The sequence below is a fragment of the Myzus persicae genome, unplaced genomic scaffold (genome assembly GCF_001856785.1).
Source record: "Myzus persicae strain clone G006 unplaced genomic scaffold, MPER_G0061.0, whole genome shotgun sequence".
Lineage (NCBI taxonomy): Eukaryota > Metazoa > Arthropoda > Insecta > Hemiptera > Aphididae > Myzus > Myzus persicae.
Window position 1 is genome coordinate 814,009 of NW_019102520.1, and position 26,185 is coordinate 840,193.

Here is a 26,185-nt window from a genome sequence, read left to right on the forward strand (position 1 = left end):
GAATTAAAACGTAAATGGATTTCCTGATTAACTGATATATCTGTTTGAAATTAATAAATTTCCATCAGAAATAAGGGCTTATTTACGCGCGTAGGACCGTAGGTACTCGGATGCGAAAAAGGTATTAACTCCCCGAAGTTTTAAATTATAAACATGTCCCGTCCCTTTTTCCATTAAGAACAATTTTTAGTTCTTCAATTCATTTTAGTTTGATTAGGTACAACTCATTTTTTATATGTACATAATATACATGGTAGATAATGTTAATTTCATAACGTGCTGTAAATATGAGAAATGAGACTAATCGCAGCATTCTACGTATATATAGGTACCTATAGGAAATGTTATATTATTTATTAGTTATTTGACCATTTTACAACATATATATTTACTGTTATATTCCGACTACCGTGAGGATATAAATTAGTCTGTTTGGATTAAAATGTAATTATAATTTATATTATTATAAACGAGTTATAACTGACCTAAATGCTCGCTGCAGTTGACATTATAACAATATAATAATGACAGTTTCATAATCTGTCTACGTGAAGTTAATTTTCGGTGAACATTAACATAACATATACGTCGTTATAATAATATTTTGAATTTAGTTTTGTAGTTGGTATATGGTTGTTTATTGTGTTTTAAAACATACATAAAGGACTATTAAATATTAATAACGTTTGGTTCGTAAGTAATGGCGTGGCCAGAGAGGGGATGGCTGAGGGAGTTACAACCCTTCCAGAAATTTTAGAAAAATATGATATTATTTCAGTGGACGTACTAATTACGTAACCATGTATTAAAATTGTAATCTGTATGAAGGCCACTGCAAAAGTCTAATTTTCGTTTAATAACATTTATGAAGACATAAAAATAATTGCTGAAGTTCAGTGAAATGTTGAAACAAAACCACACGTCCATACATTTGTAGCGTCCGAAAAAATCATAACGATTTACCTTTTAAATATACTGAAGTGTTCAAGTATACATGTGTACAGTTTATATATTATCATATTTAAATCATTTAGTTTGTTCATGAAAATAACATTTTATACTTATTGAAATTTAAGATAAAAAATGATTGGAAGAATTTTCTTATTGCGAAAGGCTAGAAGGTCAAAATTATTTCCAAAATTTCTTGAAATTGTATTGAAAATTGTCGTTTAAAAATATTTAATATTAATGGTACATTATTCACATTATACATTATTATTTTTTGAACAGATTTTTTTCTATGTAATAGGGAAATGTTGACAATTTACCAATGCAATCGGTAATTCATAATTCCTTCCATTATTTATTTTAAAATTAACAGTAAGGATAATATGATATAGCTAATTAATAAAACAGTTTAGTATAACCATATAGGTAATTAAAAATTTGTTTTAAGTTTTTGTCTTGGTACATGGACAAAATCGATGGTTTTAATGTACTTAGGTATCTATCTATAATGGATTAAAAATTAAAATACATAATTTAATAAATTTTTAAAACGGAAGAAAATGATTGAATAGTAATTGACTAATAAAGTAATAAATATACTTAATAGACAATAGACATTATAATATTCTTAAGTACTATTAATTGACTGCAGTATCGTGTGTAAACAGTATACATCAACAGTCAGGCACGTGCATTTACAATAAACAGCGGGTAGTATACTAGCTGTAGTATAATGTAGGTACTTTAATTGACCTCGCACTCTGCCACCACATCCTCAAAACATAATTTTTGAAAATATCAAATGACCCGAGAATATGAACATACATGACATACATGATATACCATCTGCAGCCGTAATATCCGTCCTTACAGGGGACACCTAAATCCAGAAAACATATTAAATAATATTATTATGCTGTCGAATAAGGAAACTATCGTATCTGACGAGCTGCATTGACGCTATAGAGGTGTTTGGTGTTTTGAATCCCTCCGGGACGGCTGCTGACATAATTTGAGTATATTATATGACGTGCATCACGAAAAGGCAAAACCGCACGATTTATAAATGTGTACGATATATCATAATCATTGCATACACAGATACCGTACGTACTGTCGGACTGACGATACCCTCCAAACACTACAGATATAAGTTGTTTTTACATGTAATATTATATATAGGTTAAAGCAGGTATCGTTTACCATAGTAGCGGCAAGTCCACACCGCACACACAAATAATATGTATATCGTATGTTTGTATATTATTATATACCGGATGATTCATTTAATCATTTTTTCAAAAGCCGTCACTTTTTTAAAAAATTCATTTTTCTACATAATTTTAAGTCGTTAAAAACTTTAAAAGGAATTTTTTCTGAAAATGTTGTTTTATAACGACTAAAACTTGTGTAAAAGAATTATTCTCAAAAACTTTAATGTTTTATGAAATAAAGAGTGTCTTAGGTTAAGTGGATCACCCCGTATTATATATATATATATATATATATATATATGTATATGTATATATAATATCACGTCTCTGATTTCACAACCCCGTATGCGACTTTCTAGTTTATACACACCACCACTACATTAGGTATATATAATGTTATGTGACCTAACCTCGTCCCAGACATATTATTTCAGTTGTATTTAATTATTTTGAACCACATTGGCAACTAATCACCCTTGTTCGGCTACTTATAAATATTTACGCATACGTACTGTCGCATTATATGGTCCAATATAACATATAATATATGTTACTATTGTTACGTAATGCGCATTACGTTTTGTATTATATAAATCTAACATTGTTTTTGTACACCTACCACTATTGTATATACCTATGTGGATTCGTTTGCGGTAATTAGAGATTTAATATTATTACAATTATTCGCTTGTTTGAGGCGTTTAAGCTATGTGTTGCAGTCTATGACGTCAGCTAATGCCGATTTGGTTAACCATATAATATATATGGCCGAATAATCGATGTTACTATGCGTTTGTCAAGGTTTTATATTTTCTTCTTAAATATTCGCTTCCGGTCTTTGATTTAAAAAGAATACGGTCTGTTGGTTATATGCATCTGCCAAAATGTGCATGTATTGTACTTTTGTTCAACGCAAATGTACATTGAATAATGAATCATATATATGTACTGTAGTCGTTATTATGTAGTATTATTAATGAATACTTGATATACAAAGAAATATTGTAACTGTAACGTAATTTTCAAACGCGCGATGCGCCGACGTCGCGGTCGTTATGGTGAAAAAACGTTTCTTATTTTTTCGCGGGGAAACATTAAAGGTCAGAGTGAAAAAAAAAGCCGAAAATGGCAACTACCAGCAGATTCTCTCTAAGGTTTTACGTTATTTATGTATATATCATCTACATTGCGTCTCGGACGGGTGGACGGAATTATACACTCGGGCCGTTCTCGTAAGCGGGATACCCGCCGACCGGCGATATGGTTTTAAAACAAAATCGATAATAAAAAAACACGCATTTTCATATACATTTCAACTCTGCCGGACTCTGTAAACTGTTTTCACCTGTGTGCACATCAGAACAAAAATGGTGTACGAAAAGTTTTTCAAAAATTAAGCCCATAAATGCATATTATATAACATTATCATATTATATACAATTATATCTCAGTATCTCACACTGCATATATGGTCTTTTATATAAATATACAATGTAATATATTATATCAGCAAGCAATATAATGTCACTATGTTTGCCCAGCCGGTGACACGAATCTTCGCCAGTTTTCGCACTTATATGTATATATGAAATACAGCCATCATATAGTATAGCCATATAGGATTATAAATTATATATATATATATATTATTATAATGTTTATGTGAATAATTTTCTCTTAGCCATATCGATTTGTCCGTCGCCTTCAAAAATGATATACCCTGCCACATGTGTGTGCAAGTATAATATGCTCGGATATTGCTTGTAGATAGAATAGCGTTGCGCATAAAACGATATTTGTTGATATAAGAAAGGGGATTGGCAACGATTTCGGCGAGGAAGAGAGAAAAAATAGTCCTTTTATTGCGTCGGCCAAGAAATATTTATTTTGTATGTCTCCACCAAACACTATAATATTATAGATATATAATACGGGGTCTTCACCAGGCACGATAAACCCCATTTTATCTTTAATAATGATTTTTTTTCAAATTCTGATTTTAGATATGTTTAAGTTTACTTATCTACTTAAAGATCATATTTTCAAATACTTAGACTTTTGACATCATTTAAGGGGTGTCCTGTGGCGATATAAACATTTTTTTCAAACAAACATCATTTTCTGTAAATTGTTAAGTATATGATTTTTTTGAAAATATTCATGTATCCGCATCAAAATTCGAAAGAGTAGTTTCTCAGTTTCTGAGTTATTAAAATAAATATACTATAACGGAAAACTAAATGCCATCCTATTATACTATTACTCAAACAATTTTTTTTAAAACTTACAATTTTGTTTGATCAATATTAATTAATGTAATTTTTAAAACATCATTGACCCCAATTTATTTCAAATCTATTCGTGGTCCATGAATCTACTATCCCGTATCCTTAATACAAAAAGTTAATTAATTCAAAAAATATTCGATTGAACCTCGATTTGGATGCATTATTGTTTTTCGAAAAACTCATTAAGGTGATTAAAAATTTACAAGGAAAAGGATGATTTTCATTTAAAAATAGAAGTTTGAACCATCACAAGACACTCCTTGAGGTATACAAAGTATAGAAGCTTGAAAATAAGCTCATATACAGAATATAACATAAAGATATGACAAGTTAAATAACTTGTGTTCTAATCAATTTTTTTAAATTTTTTTTTTTCATATAATTAATAGACACTTGTATTACACGTAAAATATAAACTTTTTAATTATATTAATTATATGCCAAAAAAAAATTGTTTAGAACACAAGTTATTTAATTTATCTTTCTGTTACACTCTGTATAGTTATAAACATCCAAAATTCAGAATTTGAACTTATTCATTATTAACTGAAAAAATGTGGTTGAGTATGTTTCGCAAATCAGCCTGTAAGCTCTTTTATTGTCATTATATTTACATTATAAATATTCGATTCTTTTAATGAATCAGATTGTCCAGAAAATAATGTCTGATATATTTATTAAGCGTTTATAAAATACATGTATAATATATCTCGTATCATTAAACATTTTAACGTACTTCATTTGTTTGCTTTTGATATCGTGGAAAATGGAAGTACAAAATCCGTCAGTAGTGTATCATAATATTCATGTGAATATAGTATTATATTAAACACACAGGAATGGTGATGAATATTGCTTCCATTTATATAGGTACCTATACGGAAAATAAATCTTCCCAACCCCATATAAATAGTATTTTATTTTGCATTATACAAATCATTCATTTTTTGTTTTCATTGTATTTTAATAGGGCTTAAATTTCATCCTTTCCATGAAAAAAATCGTATCCGATTCCACGCTTTTAAAATGCGTCGGCTGACCGCTGACACCTACGCACACAGTTGTACCAATATAATTTAAAAAATTAACCCCTAAACGACACGTCTTATAAAGTTATAACTCAGATAGGTTAAGTTTGGTTAAATTATAATTAATAATACACGAGTATACCTCAATAATCGTACAGTATATCCATTTATATCATAGCATAGTAGCATAAAAAAAGTGATGACTGATGACTATATGTAAATATATAATATATTCTATAAAGGGACATTTTTATACGATAATCGGTAATAATGGCCACGGAAAAAATTACCTAGTACAAAATTGGCCCAAGCAAAGCAGTCCACTGGAAATTAGTCAAATAGCAAAAATTATCATGTATAAAAATTACCAAAGTAAAATATGTTTTGTTGTTGTAATAAATTGTTCTTTTAAAAATAACAAAAACTTAACACACAACACATAATATTATTATAATATTAGACATTACGTCATGTATTACATCATTATAATAAAATAAAAGTCAATATAAGTGTACCAACAAAAATATTTAAAAATGTATGACATATTTTTAATATTTAAAGGTACGGCTTTAAAAAAGTTTTCTGATCCTTATTTTTCCTTATACTCGATACACACATACATTAATCTCAGTTACATATCTCTATGATTTTTATACCTAACGAACGTGCATACTGCATAGAACTAAAAATCTTGAATAAGATAGTTTTGTATCAAATATACTGTATTAAATTGAATATTGGACTCGTCATCCGGGATCATAAACTTTTATTACCATGTGATATGTTGATGATGGGTATACCATATACGACCAACGAAGTTTTATACATACTGTCAACCCAGAATCACAAATTAAGGTAGATAAATTATAAGGGTTTTTGGATAATCAAAATTAATTATGGAATTTTGGAAATAGAACTTACTAATATATTATGCATAAAACAGTTATATAATACGTATACTGTATAATGTATATACATACCTAATACCTATATTATATACACACATACTTGGACAACCTTCTCCATTTCCCTCCCTTTGACTATTTTTTCTAAATTCATTTCATAATCTGAAGTAGAATAAATTTCTAAAATATACCTAAATATCAAATATTAAGTAAATAGGTTTTAATTTAATTATGAATATTTAAAGTTTAACTAAGATTAGGAAGGTAGTGAAGTGGCAACGAGAATATCATGAATAATTGTGTAGTCCACAATTCTATTAATCTATAAATTAAACTTGAATAAATTGTAGTTTAACCTAACCATGAAATATGAATACATGGAACTAATTCAAATTTTTTAAAATAATATCTAAATATCTAATATCTTATATTACTTTTATCACTACATCTCAAAAACTACAAAACTATGAATACAATGAATTCGTAATAGTGGTTTTTCTAATGATTTAGATGTCCAATAATAAAGGACTTCCGATATTCGCATTTTAAAGAAGTAATCAAACAGGAATCTTAAGATTCACTGTAGAAATTGAAACCTTTTTTTTGTTTATAAATAGTTGCCAACTGCCATTGGTTTCTCGGGTAGATCAGGTACAAGCATGCATCAATTGGCCTCGAGTTAAGAAACTATATCTTAAAACCAAATGTATGTGTGTAGCTTATATACTCAAAAACTACTCGGTTGAATTTGACGAAAATCTTATAGATAGTTTTTAGAGATTTCAGAAAAGTTTAAAAAGTACCCAAGTAGTTTAAACCACTTTAAAAATATATCTATAGCGCTAAATCCAGTCCATAACTAGCGGTTACCCATCTAGGTCAAATGATTTCATCAAGCTAGGTATACTAGCTGACGCCGATTTGTCCGTGAACTGACGTAGGTATATTGCCGTAAACTAAAACTGAGATACACTTAAACCTAGATACCAACACTTATACCTGCATAGGGGATATACTATGTAGGATTTGCCACAAAAAAAAACTGGACAAGGCCAGAATATTCAGCTTGTACACATAAAAAGGTATTGGACATTGGTACATGTGTAATTTAATTTTTGAAATGTTTAAAATACCCATTTTTTATCTTATTTTTATCTTAGAGAATTAAAAACAAATTAAAATTGTAGAAGTTAGAAAGAACAGGATGAGTATTTAATATTTGTGAGGATAATAATATAGTTAGCAGTTAGTACTTACATGTATACTAGTATAGGTATTTTCAATATTTATATGATATAATCATTATTATTATTATTAATATATATTAAGCTGGGTCCAGACAGGGAAAGTAAGAAATATGTAAAAGATTATTGGGTGCAATTATAATATAGGCAATACTCGTTTAGAGTTTGACCGATTAAAAAAAAATACAACCCATTTACTATTTGGAAAATTTTTTAACTATTTACAATAAATATTATAATTATTTGACATTTCTCTAGTATTAAAATTTAACTCGCGAAAACAACAGTCGTCTGTTAACAGTTTTTATAAAATTTGGAACCATCAGTGGGTAAAATCTTATTGTTTGCGCGTGTTTTTAACACTATTTCGGAAATTTTAAATTTTAAATTTAATATTATGATTAATGAGTTATGTTCTTGAATTATATTTAATATTTAATAATACCTATTAATTAAAAATAGCTTATAATAATTAATAATACATTAATACATAATAATATGATTGATGATGATGATGCTTAAAAATAAGAATATACATAAGTACTAGGTTCGGATCTGCTGCAACCAAAAATGATACTGTAACATCTTATTGGAATATTGGTCATTGGATAACACCTGCACATTATGGTTACCTACATTACGCCAAAAAGCGAATATGTATACACAGAGACATAGTTATGTAATACAATTGATACCAAATAATATGTGGCCTCGATAAATGATTATAAACGAGCACACTTTATACGAGATACGATGATACACAGTACAGTACTATACAATAATAGGTAGGCATTTGATATTTAATATTTATATTTATATTTATTTATGCTATAACCTTAGAAGCGATAGGTCAAAAAGTACTATTCCTAAAATCATAATACAGCTCGTTGCTCGGTGGTTATTTATATCAATGTTTTCCTAAGATATTCCAAAGCCATGTTCATATTAATATATTATAATATGTAAATACAATTTCTTAATAATGGCCTTAGAATATAAATGCTCGTGAAACTGCAGTGTATTGGATACAAGGGGCCTGTGAATATTAAAGTTGGTGACTTCAGTGCATCGTACTCTTATTTTATTCATACTTAATAAATCATACCCATTGGTATACTAATGGAGGAATACCCTCCCCCTCCCTCTAGAAATATTTATGAAGAATTAATTTCTCATGAGATGTATTTTGTTTGTTAATAATAACGGGAACTCGCTTGCTACGACTCTACGAGTACCGTAAGCAATATAGTCATCGGCGGGACGCCAAGATATCAGAGACACAGAATAAAGTTAATTGATGGGTACTGACTACTGGGCAAGTATAAACCAAGTTGTAGTCTATCTTTTTCCACCAATGACACAATGTTGTAACCTCTCTACTCTCAGTTCATATCTTTTATACGTCTATGGATTATACCACATGGGTTAAAAATCTCGGCTGAACCGCTGAACTCAGCGGTAAATGTTTCGGTTTTTCGCGGTTTTTTTTAATTCTGCTATCAGGTTCTATTTATACATATCGTCTCCCGAAAGCCGACAACCACGGCGGGAGTCGTCCGAGGCGATCGCTATCCACATTATTATTGTAACGCGTTATTCACAGCTAAACATCGTCTGTTGTGTCGTGTAGGTACTAATATCTATTTTTTTTTTTGTTATTAAAGGATTTTTCATTCGATCTGTTACAATACAAAATAGAACAATAAGAACAATTGATGAATTAGTTAAAATAAAAAAATAAAATAAAAATAATTAACGACAGATTAGACCGAATGTAGAGGCCTCCCAGCGGAGGTACTATACGGCTGGTACTTATACCTAAAAGTTGAAATGGGCACAACTTCAGACATTTTTCGGTAAATCATGGGTAGACGCGTATAGTAAATGATACCATGGTTACAACGGCCAATCAGAATACGATAAAAGACACATGACACGACAAGCTACTCAGTTTTAAACGTTTTTGGTACTCATGAGCCTAGGCCATCGGGTAAGGTAAAATATATACTATATACTCATCAACTTTATGACATCGGCCATATACATTCTTTCTGCTTCCGGGAAACAAAACCACCTCAAATAAACATGGCTTTTAGTCTTTGGGCTTTAGATATAGCGGTGGCTATTTACCAACTATAAATTTGTAAATTAATATAACCTGGCTACCTATGCGGGATTAAGATTATGGCCATGAGATAATTCTTTACATTAATTTGAATGCAATTCTTTGCTGATTTTTTTTACCGCCCTTATTAAACAGTATAGTAAAGACGTAAAGTACTATTTGAACACAAGAATTATATAATTAAAAACTAAAATAACAATTAATAATGATTAAAAATGGTATAAATGTATAATTGATTCAAAAAATTATAAAAATGACATTTTTCCTATTTAAATAATTAGTCCAAACAGAGCATTTTTTCCAATTTTTCCAAATGTACCTTCTTACCAAACAAATAGTTGTGAAAATTATTACACCATCATGTATGGTAGGTATAGATAGGTGCCTAAAATAATATAAAACTGTTTCACTTATTTCTATTTTGCTTTGATACATTTTTCAAATCGAATAATTTGAGAATATCAACTATAATTAAAAACATTTTCCAACAAATATGTATTTAAAATTTTTTTTAATTCTTAAAACAAATCAGTTTTTAACTTGAAATATGAGCTGTCTTTTAAGTACATAATAATTTATAACTTATAAATAAATTGACTTTTATAACATTAATATTTAATACCCTTAAAAGTTTAAATAATTAAAAATACTAAATTAATATATACAAACTACACAAATTTATTTTTCATTGTTATTTATCATACCTATCAACAAACTTAAATTGTATGTTTCTTATAAATGTGACGTGTACTTATACATAATATATTATATTGTATAATTAAAATCGTTTATTTTTACTCATTAAATATAATTTTATATAAATATTTAAAGGAGTTCTCAACAATTATAATAATTTAACAAAGGTTACTGAGTACCTCCTGCATGACAGTGTCAGTGCCCAGTGGCATATGTCAATCATGTGTCAATCATGTAATGCTAAAGCCTAAAGTATACACGCTCCGACCAAATAAATATTGTATTATATATGTATAATATACATTGTATATGCATAAGTTATACTTATATATTATTAAAATCGTGTTGTTACCCAAGACCTAAGTCCTCGAGGAATAAGTTTAGAATACCTACTTAATGTAAATTGTAAAGAATAAAAATGGTTAAAGAGATTTGGTGTTTTTAGATTTTGAGCTTTACTAAGAACTGTTTTTCGAGTGTTATAGTGTAAAGGCGTCATATATAAAGACAAACCAACACACTTTTTTGAATTTGACTAAAACTGAATTTACTTGTAATTTATAGGTCACTGACATAAAAATACTAAAATTCATATTAATTAACGATATTTAAAATTAAAAACACTGTTTATATCGAAGTCCATTTGCTCATATATCATTTAATTTCAGTCTTATTATGATTAATAATTTACGTATTAGGAAATATAGTTAGTAAATATTTCTTATTAAAAATTAAAACCCACTCACACTATCGAACCCTAGCATGGTCGTTATATTGTTGTAGATAAATAGATAATATATATATATATATATAAACTATAAACAATGTATTTTATTTCTATACAATCAAATGTCAAGTAGGTATATAAGAAATAAATTTCCTATAAAATTCAAACTAAAATATTTAATAAATGCATTGATACCTGACTTTACCAAAAGCCATTGACTTGAAATTATAAATACATGTTTTGCACATTAAAACACGATATAATCTAAACTTGTTAACAAAATTGAAAATATTCCATGTAATTTTGTGGTACCTATTACTTATCTTTATAGTAAACTATAAAATAGTTTAAAATATAAACCGTTTGTGACTTATATAATATCCTCATTCATGTATTTTGTTAAACAAAATGTATTCTCTACCAAATGACTAATGCCTACTTACCCTTAATATCGAATAAGCACTTTATATGCTTATATTAAATCGTTTTAACTTCCATGATAAATAATTAAGTCGCCATTTATAGATAATAAGGAGATAATATAGGCAGCCGCATAAAACTATTAAATATTAATGTATTAGTATTAGCCATTATAGGTATATTCATATAGGTAGGAAATACTATGGATAAAACATATTGCCTATTGGTTATTACTTATTACATATATTATATTAATATTAGACACGATTGGTTTAATATGTAACATTAAATAATTTGTGACTATATAGGTATTTATATTTTATACGATTACCAACTCGAAAAAAGAAAGTATATCTAACCCAATCCGTAATAAAGTAATGCATACCTAATACCTATTCAGCTCGACTGCAATTACCACGGTTAGGCTTCAATTTAATATTGGTCCGTTAGCCGTCCGACCAACTATCTTCCGATATTGCATATTATGCATTCACACCAACAGTTAAATTTGATTATATAATTTCCGGTTAATCTAGAGAATTTGTCATACTTTTAGCACATAGCTGTATTCATTAGCATATCTATAGGTACTTAACTATACCTACCTTATTATACTATCTGTGTACAAGCCATGGAGTAAGGTTAGATTATCATATCTTACTCTATAATGGTACAAACATAATATGGCGACATGCCACAATATGCCTACATATACGAGTAGGCAACATAAGTAGGTAAGTACTATTTGTGTAATTATGTAGATATACTTTTTTGTCCAATGAGTTTGAAACCCTTTCCAGTTTCCCAAGTTTAGAAACTAACTAGAATGTAAATAATGAATAATGACAGAATAACTTTTTGGAAATGACAGTAATAGTGGCTACTATAATTAGGTGCACTATACACGGCTACAAACCTAGAGCCGAATTCAAAGCTACGTCGTGTCATGCAAGGGTGTGGTAAGTGGTAACTATATGGTTTATAACTGGTCATCAATATGGTTTAAAAGATGAAATGAAATCAATTATTGGTATACTCAGTTGCAACTGGGTTATAACATGTTACCAAAATATTAATGTCCAATCACAATGCGATTTAATCAACACGATGCGACACACGACGTAGCTGTAAATTCAGTTCTAACCTTAGATCTAGATTTATATGATCTAAGGTTCTAACGTTTAAAGAACGATGCTCTAGTCTAGAGTCTATGTAAGGTTTATAGATTTTAAAGTAATATTTATTAATTGTTACCTTTATTGTTAAATAGTTTATGTCAATCGATACTATTTTAAAAAGATGCCTAATGCCCATATGCTATAGTAGTTACTTACTTAGTAGGGCCTGGAGGTTCAGACGCTCAAAGCTATCAAAATTGCGATGAATATTTTGTTTTTTTAGTATTTAAAAATATATTTGATACCTATAAATAATAATATTAACAGAAGGGTTTAAAAGATATAGTGTAATTAATATGAATTTTCCCTGAGTTTTTTTTTTTATATAGGTATTATAGGTATAATATAAAATAATATTAAAAAAAGGTTTAATAACAACGAATATCTAGACTAAATTATATGAGCTTCAATTTTAAAGTTGTGTCGTTCAGATGGTTAAATAAGTTTGTCCAATCCTGTCTCCTGGAGGAACACGAATGTGTCAGGTGATGGCAGGACTGGTCCAAGTATATCATATAAGTCGCTGGGTAAATGATTGCGATTCCTTGCATTGAGGTATGCAGCAAAACATTCCGTGAGGATGTGTTTTATTGTTAGTTCGACCCCGCAGATCATACATGAGGGGGGCTCATCTGGGGACATTAAAGCACGATTAAACATAAAACGATTGAGCATATACCTTTTTAGCAACAAGATTGAGCATAGAATATTTTACGCGATATTGCCACATTCACGTTGCCAACATTTTGTAATTAATTATTTTCACGTATTATTACATCATTTATGACCACTATTGAGACTTTTATATTGATTTATAAATTAAAATTATAAATATTATTAATATTTTTATTATTACCTATTATAAAACAGATCTATACAGAATAATATGTGACTATATTATAGCCTATGAATCATTTTTTTTTTTTGACAAGTTATATTTTGAATTAATATAATTATTTAAATAAATATTTTTTTATAATACAGTAAAACATTTAAAATGGCAAGGTTGCAGAGTTTTTTATGCTCAATCGTTTAGGTTTTTTTTGTATTTAGATTTTCTTGGATACGCCGACAATTTTGCACAATCGTGTCGCTAAAATGGTGTTTTATGCTCAATCGTGTATCAGCCAGGTAACCATGGGTTATTCTGGTGTGACCTATTCTTAGGCTGTTGATGATGGTTTCTTTTTTCCTCTTATGAGTATTAAGCCATATCTGTCAGTAGTCAGTCTATAAATTATAATATGACCAAGCCCTAAGGAAATTTTATTATGGGTAGCCTTATGTTAGTAGCACGGTTGGTTGAACCAATTTTTTCAAAAACAAATAGCATGAATAATTATGATATTATTACATATAATACAATATTTCTTGTTAACTTACCATAGATATCTATATTCTATACTATACATAGTACACCTATCTGTGTAACTCACCGACGTTAGATAGTCAACACCAACCGTATCGTAGACCACAAGTTCGTAGTATAAAAAATGTTTAATTAATTGAAATACTTTGAAAGTTACCTTGTGTACAGAAAATAATAGTATACGTAATGGTGAAAAGTTGCATGTCCTTTCGAATTTTTGAAATAACAACAAAATTACACATAAATTATATTTTGTAAACATTTTTTCTTGTAACGTCTATAAAAAAAAATTCAAATGAGCAAATTTTATATTTTTAAAATAAAAAAAAAATTATAAAGGAACCTTGTATTAAATTTTCAAGCTCGTTTTTTCCAAAAACTTAAATTTGATCATGTATTTAAATCGACAAAAAAGTCGAAAATTCCAAATGTCTATAAAATATAAATGGTACAAAAAGAGTCAAAATATTTTGAAATGTATAACAAAACTAGAAATTCTTGTATAAATAACTGCTGAAAAATGTAATTCTCTTGTTATGTATTTTTAAAATTAATCATTCCGCATAGGGTCTATAAAATAAATTCTTCTATACAGTAAAATGCTATTTAATTTTACGAAAAATATGCAAAATAACATTTTATTTTTGAACGTATTAGAAAGTGTATAAGTTTGTAGTGTACCTATCTAACGTTTTTTTTAACAGCCAATTAAAAATATACAATCATACACATTTCTAAGCCCAAGTCATTATGTGTGAATCATGGCAATATGGCATTAACAGAAATTAAAAATTAATTTTATATTTATATAGTTACCTTATGAAAATGATACAAATATACAATTATTGATTTGTATGCTAGCAGCTAGCCACAATTAGTAAATTCTTACACAAAAAACATAAAAATACATAATTATTTTCTACAGAACTAAATTTTCTCATTTAAAATCACAGGATACAATTTCAAAACAATAAATCAATAAATAATCAATTAATTTTATATTTAATAATTAGTGAAATAAAAAAAAAAGCTAAGTGTTATTATTTTAATTTAATCAGTTCTCATACATGATCGGATTTAAAATACTATGAATCTTACAAAATTTAACATATTATACAATACAATAATTATTGGAATTAAGCCAAATCACATAGAAAAAAAATGAACATACAATAAAAACTTAATAATATTGAATTATTATTCATGTTAACATTATTATTAATAATTAGTAGTTTGCAATTTATTGCTAATTGAAAATATAATCAAAATATTTAAACATATTCCAAATCGGGTTTTATAGCAGAAAAATTCAATTCCATTTCAGTAAAAACTTGAAAATCACAATAATTGAACCATACTTTTTCATTTAAAAATCTAGAACCAAGACAATGACACTGGATAAAATCCAACAAGTTTTGACATTTACCACGATTATAAGGACTCTTATATCCTTTTCCGTGTGGAATAAAGTGTTCGTAACGTGCAGCATTAATACGTTCATTAGTAGTCATACCAAGCCAGACAATTTGGTAAGTCTGACATCCTAACAGCATTGATACCCAAATCGAATGTAAAATAGCATTGATCATAATCCAACTGACCCAAGAATCTAGTATGAGAACTTCCCAAATAACATAAAATATATTATAATGAAAAGTTTGTTCATTAAATTTATTTGCCATATTCAGGTATTTTATGCTTCCATAAATTATAAAACCGCATGCTACAAGTAATGATATAAGATATCCAATAAAGTGACGATGATTTGAAATACCAATGCAATTGTTTACCCAAGGACAATGATGATCAAACTTTGCTATACATCTGTAAACATAAACACAATAAATAGAAACAATCTGCTTACACAATTAATTTACTATTCTTACCTATTACAAATACTACAATGTTTTGATCTGATTGGCTTTTTAATCAAACATGTACTACAAAACCCATCCGAACCAAATCCAGAGCTTTCAGCCAATTCAATGATAGCATTATATTGATCATTTTTGGTATTTGGCACATATCCTGGATTGCCATTCCAACTGTACATAAAGTTGTACCACAACAATGACGTAGTAACAAAAAAACCAACTGAACACCAGAAACTTATGATGGGTAAAATCCAAAATATCCAAGTGACGTACATCCAAAATTTTGTTGCAAAATAAACTGACACAGGCAGTGTTTTGGAAACTGATGCATATGTACGGTTTAGTTTGTACATAATGAGATAGCCAATAATCAAACAACATAATTTTGCTACATAAATCATGTGAGAGTCCAATACAAATCCAATCACATAAAATGCTATAGTAACGATTGTAGTAGATATAGTTTGTTCATTTAATTTTAATAAAATATTCTTTGGTTTCATTTTTTCATCAACAGTTTTTAATGTATTCAATCCTATCCATACCTCTGATCTCGACTCGTGAATTAAATTTAAAGCAGTACATCCTATTGAATTTCTAATTGTTAATGGTGATCCTCTCATGACTAGAATACTGATGGCTGTTGGATTCCGACTAATTAGAGCCCAGTGGAGTGGAGTGTTTCTATGCACATCATCTTGTATGGACATAGAAGCACCAAGCGTTATTAAAAGTTTGGTTGGATCAAGTCCTAATGACTTAAATGAACTCCACATGAGAGCAGTCATTCCATTTTTATCTCTCAAATTGACATCTACACCTTTGGCAATCAAATAAGCTGCAATTGCTGTGAAGCCAAAGTGTGCAGCAATATGCAAACAAGTGCGTCCTTCAATATCATAAAAACACGGATCTGCTCCGTTGCTCATCAATAACACTACTGCAGATATATGACCTTGCCTAGTTGCCCAGTGCAGTGGAGTTGCCCGTAGATCACCTCCAACAGGGTCTACAGCTGCTCCTTTTGAAATTAAATATTTAATTACATCAATCTTATTGTTAATTGCTGCCCAATGTAGGAGATAAATATTTTGAGGATCTGGTTTGTTTATATCATAACCACTTTCAATTATTTCTTTACAACGGTTCAGCAGTCCATACTGAGTCGCTTTAACAATATCAAAGTTTTTTGCTTCTTCGTCTGGAATATTTGGTTTTCGAGTATTTGGTGGCTTTTTGGTGAATACAGGTACAGTGTCTACGGTGCTTTTGGCTGATGATATAGCACCACAGCCATCCTGTATAAGACCGAAGTGGCCACATGACGAATGCATTATTCTGCAAAATTTCAATTGTCAAGGAACAAAAAAAATTGTGCAGACCAGACGCTAGGAATATCCACGATTCGATTTTCAGGTACGCTTACCTAGCGGTCTATATCATTGGTGCATATTGATGAGTGAATTCCTAGTATTCGGAACGTCGGGCGCCAACCCCGAGTTATAGTGCTGCATGTATCATACGATTGTCATTCATTCCTTCGAGTACGCATTGATCGATGGTTTTTCGTGCGCACATGAAATACCTAACCATTAACGACGGCAGACGAGATACCGCTAATAATAACTAATAAGATATTACACTTGGGACGAAAAATTCGCCATAGATAACTTAACTTGTAACCAGTAATCCAAGCGGACTTCAACTGACCGAGAGCCGAGAGGTTTTTGAACGAACACAGGCTGCGAGACGAGACTGATAGTGATTTGTTGTTGTGTTGATAAGGCGGACTGCGGCCCACCAGTACCGCGGTTGATATTTAGAGGGCGTGCGTGCACTTGCCGTCTATATCGATCGTGACGTAGCAATGACCCAATTTCGAAAGCGCGGCATTTTTCGTATCCACCACAAACGCAAGACCACCCCTTATACACCCCTATATGGTTATATCATTCGTAGTGGTACACATCACATGGGCACCATGCACGCGTAATAGTAGTAGTAGTAGTAGTGCCGCAACTATACCAACCATCCCCCCACCACCCCAATTACCATTAGGGCCGTTAAGTCGTACTGAGCCGATCGGTTTGCTTTTAAATACAATACGTCTCATATTACTATGATATTTAGTGGTAATAAATAATATAAGTACTTGATGGTATACTAATATACAGAAAAAATTAATATTGTTATGACAAATTAAGTTTTTTAGACTTAAATGTTAGAATAGTAGCTTAAATACTTTAATTAATTTATGTGAGCAATTTAGTATACATTTTAACAACTATAACACATATTATAATCATTTGGAACTTCATAAAATGTATACATTGCTGTTCGCAAAAAAAATATAGTATGCGTATAGCATTAGTTTTTATTTAGGCCCTTGGATAGGTACTTAGAACTTAAAAGTAGTGTATGAGTCGTACTAGTAGTATTACCATAATACGATATTACGTTATACATCTATGATCTATTTAATATATATTAACGTATTAAATAAGTACACTAGTACACTAATATATACACTAATAAATAATAATAATTAAATAAGCCACACAGGTCACAGACTACAGATTACTTTTAATACTATGGGCCCCAAATTATCTCTCTCTATTAACTAAACAAAACATATTATTAAAAAATGTTTGCACAACATATTAAAAAAATATATTTATGGTATATGTGTGGTTGATCGTATAATTAAATACATAATACAACTACCTATTGTATTAATACTAAGAATATACCTATACCTACATAATACATCAAATTAAATGTTAAAAGTAAAAATTGATTAAAAATTATTCACAAACATATTTATTATTTTCCTCGCTTTCTGTTTCAAAAATTCGTCTAAATTCCTGTTGTCTGTTATATCATTACCGATCGATAATATTCCCAAAGCATGTACCTACCTCTCTATATACATTTTATTTTCTCAATGTTGATCCTTACCTATTTTTATATGTTTCAATAATGAAAATGATCCATGATCCATTAATGGAGGAGATGTGAAAGGCATAGAGCATTGTTAAAAAATGAGTAAACACGTTTCTATATTCTGTAATGCATATATGGATATTTACATACATTTAATTAGTTTTAATTTTAAGTTGTTCAGCAAGATTTTTTGACATTTTTTGAGAACACACTAAACTGCAAAATTAAAACCATTTACTATCAACATTTTTGGGATTCAAAACTAATCATTTGCATATATTGAATGAAATGTTTGTTCTATGATATCACTAAATGTATTGTTTCCATCATAATTTCTTTAAATAAAAATCCGAATTACCTATGACTACCTAGACTCTAATCTCTAGATAAAACCAGTTATGTAATGAATCATGTTATCATGTCGTTGTTATAATAACTATTAAGGAAATAATTAAATATTTTCATGATATTTTATTCGTTTAAATTACTATTTTCATAGACGAACCACTGAGGCACTTTAGTATTTTAATTAGTCGTCATACTATAGAGCAGCGTTTCTTAAACTTTTTTATCCGTGGAACCCTTTTTTATGTGCACTTTCACCGTGGACCCCCAACTTTTTTTAGCTGTTTTTTATGGAGCTCTTAACAATAAATTATTACAGCTCGACAATTAGAACCACTACATTGTTTCAATACTTTCAATGCGTCATTTTATGTAAGGAATGTTTGCAATAAAAGTTATAATTATGTGCCAAAATTTAAAATTTTGAATAAAAACCACAAGTTTCGGGGAACCCTGAAGTGACCTCCGCGGAACCCTGGGGTTCCACGGAACACAGTTTAAGAAACGCTGCTATAGAGTATAGACTATAGACGAACATTTATAGAAACAAATTGTTTGAAAAATTACTAGTGACAGAAATATTAACCGATATTCGATATATTACATGAAATATTTAGAAAAAAAAATTGTTTTCACCCTCAATACAAAATTTCATAAATATGATTAATATAATAATATGAAAACATACATTATTATCATCATAAATAATAAGCTAAGAAATCTTAGACAATATTTGAATATTACCATACGAGTTAGCTATACTAGTAGACTATAGAAGATAATATGCTATAAGCGAAGTAACGGCTAGTTTCAACAGTTGATTATTCGTCGATAACTAAAATATAATGTAGCCAACAACTTGTTTTGTCTTTAAAAATATATCAACAAAAAAATGCGTTCAGAGTATAAAATTAAACTTTCTATATACACATAGGAACCATGTTAGTGATATCCAAGGTGTGTGAAACGTACGATTACTACTTACGATTCGTACGTTATTATGCTTAAACATAATTATTAAATTATTATTTTACATGGATTTACTCAAACCAAATGTACATATTATATTGAATAATCAAAGTCTTCGACTATCGCGTTCCCTGTGTCACTATAAAAATACGATCAGGATACAAAATACAGGGGTTGAGCTGTGGACACACGCGTCTGCTCTCTCCGGTATTATCTCAGCCAACTACCTATGGATGAAGGTTATAGGCGTCTACTGTATTTTTGTTGATATTAATTTTGAAAGCAATCACAAATCATTTTAAAAACGGTTCTGACCGTATCCCGTTTAATATGGCGTTTGCTGATATTACTTCAAAATTGTTCGGCGTTATTTGTCGGTAGTTTTAGAGCAAATTTGTTGAAAAATGACTGATCAGTTATCATTAACGTAATATCCAGACTTTATTTCTGATTTATATAACTGTGCGTCTAGTGTCTACGCTGCATGAAACTTTTTGAGTACTTCTTCTACACAAAAAAAAAATAATAATTAAAAGATGACAAAAAAAATGATTATCCAAAGTTCAACACATTTCTTTCTTCACTCTTGAATTAAATTATTGAACGTCGATGTTAAATTATTATTATTCATTTCCTACGTCGTAAATACAATTAAAATTTAGTAATTGTAGTCAATGATACCAGGAGAATGGGGATGGTTATCTAGATAGACCATTTTGGTTTAGGTAGTTAGGTGGTTGCAGGAGCAGGAGCATAGGCGGGCAACCATTTGTTTACAGTAGAATTGTTGCCTAGATTATAAGTTATAAAGCTTATTAAAATCCTAAAGGTTTCACTGTTCCAGAATAGGAAAGTCACAACGATACTTTTAAGTATACAATTGGTATAGTTACTAGGGATGAGGTACAACATGTTTAACCGGCAGCACCCTAATTTCTACCACCAACCCTGCGGCCAGCATAATGACTCTGGGTACTTACATCACTACTTATATTTTATACAAATTATACACACACATAAAATATAGCTACTACTCATACCCACGTGGATACGTATACAAAATTAAATAAATTATATATTATACGCTAATATATAATATACCCAATTTATATCAAAAACTTAACACGACCCATGAATGCATAATGCATAATGCATAAAAGTATATCATGTTTCTATAGAAATACATGTAACTATATGTCTACATATAGTTAAGGCAATAATGAGCATACCGGTGAAACCACTGAATCCTAGGATTTGCCGGTAGGTAAATTGAATTTCGGACATTTACAGATTGATGTTGGTAAAACCTATAGGTGCACAAAATAGTTCGGTCTAAAACCCCGATTGATTTTTGGAGTTTGGACTTTTACAAACGAGACTTTCCAAATCTTAAGGTATGCAATCAGTGTTGGTGAAAATCTGCAGTTTTTACTAATTGCAGTGTGATATTTTTCTCCTTCCTTTATACTCGTATATAATTAATATATTATATATTTACGAAGGTTAACTTAAAAAAAAATAATTACATTATTTAAAAATTATTTTAATATTATAGATACCATATATTATTGTTATTAGTAAATACCGATGTACATTAGAACGACACGAGTAAGATTTTTAATAGAGTTGTGGAAAAAGTATAAAACAAAAAAAAACTAAATAGTATCGACAGTTTCAAATGACTATTAAGTATTAGTTGCTTAAAATGAGCCAACATACATCATGTCTAGACTTCTGGAATACCTATGCAAATATAAATATTTGGAAAAAATTTCAAGCAAGTAAGGTTTTGAATTGCAAGTTGCAACTAAATAAAAAAATCACTTTTATCGAAGAATAGTGTTGTGTAAATATTCCTGTTTTCCCGTAGTTTTTTTTTAGTTTTTAACCTGAGGTAGATTAAAGTTGTTAAACCATACAAATAAATCCAGCTATACAATCAAATGAATATCATTTTAACAATTATTTAAAGTAAGAAACGTTCTGTGAATTTTGACAACTTCTTCCAAAGTACAAACTAGAACCAATTTGATACTAGAAATTATTCTCAAAGTTGAATATTTAAGCATTGTTACTCCACCGAAAGTTGATGGTCGACAGGTAAAAGAACACACGTTGATGTGTTACCATTACATTCATCGCGCAGAGACTAAAACTACATTAAGCATATTTCTAAACTTTTGTTAATCGTTATTATACTTTAAGTTGGTATATTTCATATAATTTTTAATTTGTATGAAGTCTTAACTGTTGAGTTTTAGCGATATAATATCTACATTAAAATATAATAATGATTATACATTTATTTTCAAGTTTTTGTTAATTTTTTTTGAAAATTCAGTACAATATCTGATTCTAATTTTTGATACTTATTCAAATCTTAAATACTCATAGTAGATTTGATGACATTTATTTATATAGCCCATAAATAGATAGAAATACATTCTGATGGATGTTCGTAAGTCATAGGATGTAAATAGTTAATAAAAAAATAATGTTTTAGTCTATAGACGCAAAATATTAATATGTGCAATGTATATTTATGTACATTTATATTCACCACCGGAGCTTAAAGGAAATTGTTTGAAACTTGAAATTTGAAACTATTATGAATTATTCTTTATTACTATAGTAACATAGTATATTTTTGGAAGCTGTGCTTCAGGTAAAAGGTACTTAACAGTTTAGTAGCATGGCCTAATTTAATTGTACAATAAAATAAATTTCAGTACCCACTTATACAGTTATTTCGCACTTTTATAGACTTTGTTTATTATTTTTGTTTATAAGCGAAAGCACGAAACCTAAGCACATATTATGATACTGAATATAGTAAATAATAATACATAAGCATCATAGTATTTACGTAAAATAATAAAATGTTAATAACACATTTTATAGTAAAACGTTATATTGATCTCATCAGTGCCTACCTAACTATATACATCTACCAGTCTACCCCTCAGGTGTGCTCGACAAATACACGACAACCCACACACACACACACAAGCGCCCGTATTATAGATTGAACCAATGGAGGTAAACCAATACGGCGCTGTGTGATGCCGGCCAACTTTTACGATCCAATTATTACAAAAGTTTCCCGGCAGAAAAACGGCAAAGTTTCTTGCCAGTCTGCCAACTCTGTTGGTATTTTATTATATATATATACATACGGCTTGCGATACCGCAGCAGGAACCATCGCATAAAACACAAACTTAACGATGCGCAGTACGTTAAAATGTTATGACCAGCCGGTATACACAATGTCTATAGGCATATACGAGTGCACCGAGTGGGTACACACGACGGAGGCATATTATACGTACACGTATATATTATTATATGTCAAAAGGCGCACGTCGGTTTTAATTGATGGGCCTCGCAGGTTTTGAATGGAGTCGCGCTCTCCACCCCCCCCAGTCCGCTTTTCATTGACCCATATTCGCCACGTATACGTCAGTTTTCCGAGTACGCACACCCTCGCGTTTTACTACGTTATGCATCACACCATGCGCACCACCTCTCGCGAGCGGCGCTGTAGTATAAATTGTTGTAGTAGTAGTAGTAGTAGTAGTAGTAGTAGTAGTAGTAGTAGTAGTAGTAGTATTGGTCCAAGGGTAGGAATATTATATAAATATAATATACATGCGTACACTTTTCCAGACGTTGCCAACGTCGGAGCGACGGATTTACACACAAATGGTTTTAAGCGTATAAAAGCCGTAAATTATAATATTATAATAACCACCACGATCTGTACCTATATATGCGCAGCCGTGTGTAGATTTGTTTCGTTCACAACTCCCATACATACGCAATAATATATAAAAATATATTGTTATGCGTTATTATCATGCGGCGGTGTACTATGACATCGAACGACAATATAATATTCGCACAACAGTCTCGAACCCATCGCGGGCGCGTTCGTCCGCGTACGGTAATAACAATATATCGTACGGACACAATAAATACCGTACGGGGGTCGTTTCTGTACGCAAGCGTACAGTCCCCGTGTAAAACGGAGCACTGTTGGATGGGCGTCCTGGAAAAATCATTTTTCCACGGTGCGTACACGCTCCCCGGCAGGTCGACGGCATAGAGTTTTATATATTTTCGTCCGGGTTAAAGATAAAATCGCCGTTACCGGAAAACAAATAACGCGTAAATGTAGCAGACATCACTCTCTACACTGCTCGCGCATAATATTATGACATAGCGCACCGACTCGGTGTAATGGTATACACACGATTAGGCGAATAATCGTTGCAAATGTGTGACAGGGACTCAAGTTCGGGATGCTTCTTCATATCGAGAAAGGTCGGTGATGATACTATATATTAATTTATATGTATATGTATATTATGTATGTATAATTGTTTTGCACGTATATCATATACGGTACATACATGCAATTGTCGTGCAAATGTGTATAAATCGCGTAAACGGCGCATTCGACACAACCCTATATATATATATATATATATATATACAATCTTATACAAATATTATTGTGGTCAAAGAGGATCGAAGATAGAATAGAAATGTTCGTGTCAAAATGAGGTCAAACATTATGATTGGTCTACCCAAAATTATTTTTACCATTATTTATTTATTGGCTTTAGTAAATATAAATTATATATATGGATAAATGATAATAAATATGAGTTGAGGTCATAGTTGACACAAATTAAAAATATAATACACTATTATAGTTTGGTGCATTAGGACAAAAATCATTCAATATTTTAAGAAAAACAAGTGGTATAACCACGCGTTAAATTTGTGTTTTTTTTAGGGCCGCGATCGAGCTCAAGACTTGGCCACAACGTCCAGACATGGCCAACAACCATTGCCGGCTGGGACAAAAACTAAAGATGCACTGCCAGTGGTTTTACAGAGTGATTTCCGAAAAGTAATTTAATTTTGGTTTTAGTAAATTCGTAATTTATTATTTACAACAGTATTTTGAGCATTATTTTTTAATTTTTAGTTAAGTGGAATTAGTAAAGAAGATTTTCGATTAATCGATACCATTGAAAATGAGTATGATGCAACTACAGCAGCGGCACTTGATGCAGTACAACGTAGAGGTGAAATGGTTGTCCGAATACTGGACCCGAGAATTCACCTCACTAAAACTGCTACAGATGCGGCTAAAAAATTTCTTATGCTTCAAGTAAGTTAAAAGTACATTTATTAATACGATTATAAATATTGATTCATAATATTATTTAAATGTTATTATAGGATTCTAACCATATAGTTAATCTAGTTGAGATAATAAAGAGACCTGGTCAGACTTTAGGGTTGTACATTCGGGAAGGTAACGGCATAAATCGTCACGATGGTCTATTCATTTCTAGATTAGCTCTTGAGTCGGCAGTATATAATAGTGGATGTATACAGGTAAACAACTTACAATTAATATAAAGTAAATAACTTAACATATTATAATATAAACGAATAAAAATAAATATTATAGTATACAATATAAAAACGTGTGTTTTTAATTTCTTTAATATTTAGGTTGGTGATGAAGTATTAGCTGTAAACCTAGTTGATGTTACTAGAAAAGCCGTAGACGAGGTTGTGATCATTATGTCAATACCTAGACGACTGGTATTAGCTTTAAGACAAACAAGAGGCATGCATCGAGCTTCAGTCAATGCTTCATTGGCATCTGCCATGCCCAGTCACCAACCTCCAGTAGTTGTGATTAAAAAGGATATTAGTAGAGAATCAGATGACCAACATGATGATGATGATGATGATATGCATATGAAATCATATATGACTACAGGGTGAGTACATTTAAAATAGTAATATAAATATAATATCTAAATAATATTTAGATCATACAAATATTTTTAAAGCATGTTGACTGCCAGTGGTCACACAATATGTA

General features: G+C 30.1%; 2 protein-coding genes across 5 annotated transcripts in view; one reads left to right on the top strand and one right to left on the bottom strand.

Moving 5' to 3' along the window:
- LOC111032334 (rho GTPase-activating protein 100F-like) overlaps positions 1-26,185 on the top strand; it is a 35,191-nt gene that overhangs the window by 2,621 nt on the left and 6,385 nt on the right. For 3 of the 4 annotated variants that reach the window (XM_022312614.1, XM_022312615.1, XM_022312617.1), the window contains exons 2-5: positions 25,076-25,192; positions 25,271-25,456; positions 25,528-25,686; positions 25,807-26,081. In XM_022312614.1, coding sequence (XP_022168306.1) covers positions 25,076-25,192; positions 25,271-25,456; positions 25,528-25,686; positions 25,807-26,081 — 737 coding nt within the window. Of the gene's footprint in view, positions 1-24,224; positions 24,598-25,075; positions 25,193-25,270; positions 25,457-25,527; positions 25,687-25,806; positions 26,082-26,185 lie in introns of those variants that run through there. The other variant, XM_022312616.1, reaches the window with a different exon arrangement.
- LOC111032335 (palmitoyltransferase Hip14) lies at positions 14,733-17,946 on the bottom strand. The gene is made up of 3 exons (XM_022312618.1): positions 17,443-17,946; positions 16,029-17,354; positions 14,733-15,966 (listed from the first exon to the last, which is right to left on the bottom strand). The coding sequence occupies exons 2-3, from the start codon at positions 17,348-17,350 to the stop codon at positions 15,414-15,416; spliced, it is 1,875 nt and encodes a 624-aa protein (XP_022168310.1). The 5' UTR covers positions 17,351-17,354; positions 17,443-17,946; the 3' UTR covers positions 14,733-15,413.

What these genes read in the sequence shown, in the direction of transcription:
- LOC111032335 (XM_022312618.1), bottom strand. Translation starts at nt 17,350, where the DNA reads ATGCATTCGTCATGTGGCCACTTCGGTCTTATACAGGATGGCTGTGGT. An exon ending in CATTGTAGTATTTGTAATAG is followed by an intron (nt 15,967 to 16,028) that starts GTAAGAATAGTA and finishes TTATGTTTACAG; the next exon opens with ATGTATAGCAAAGTTTGATC.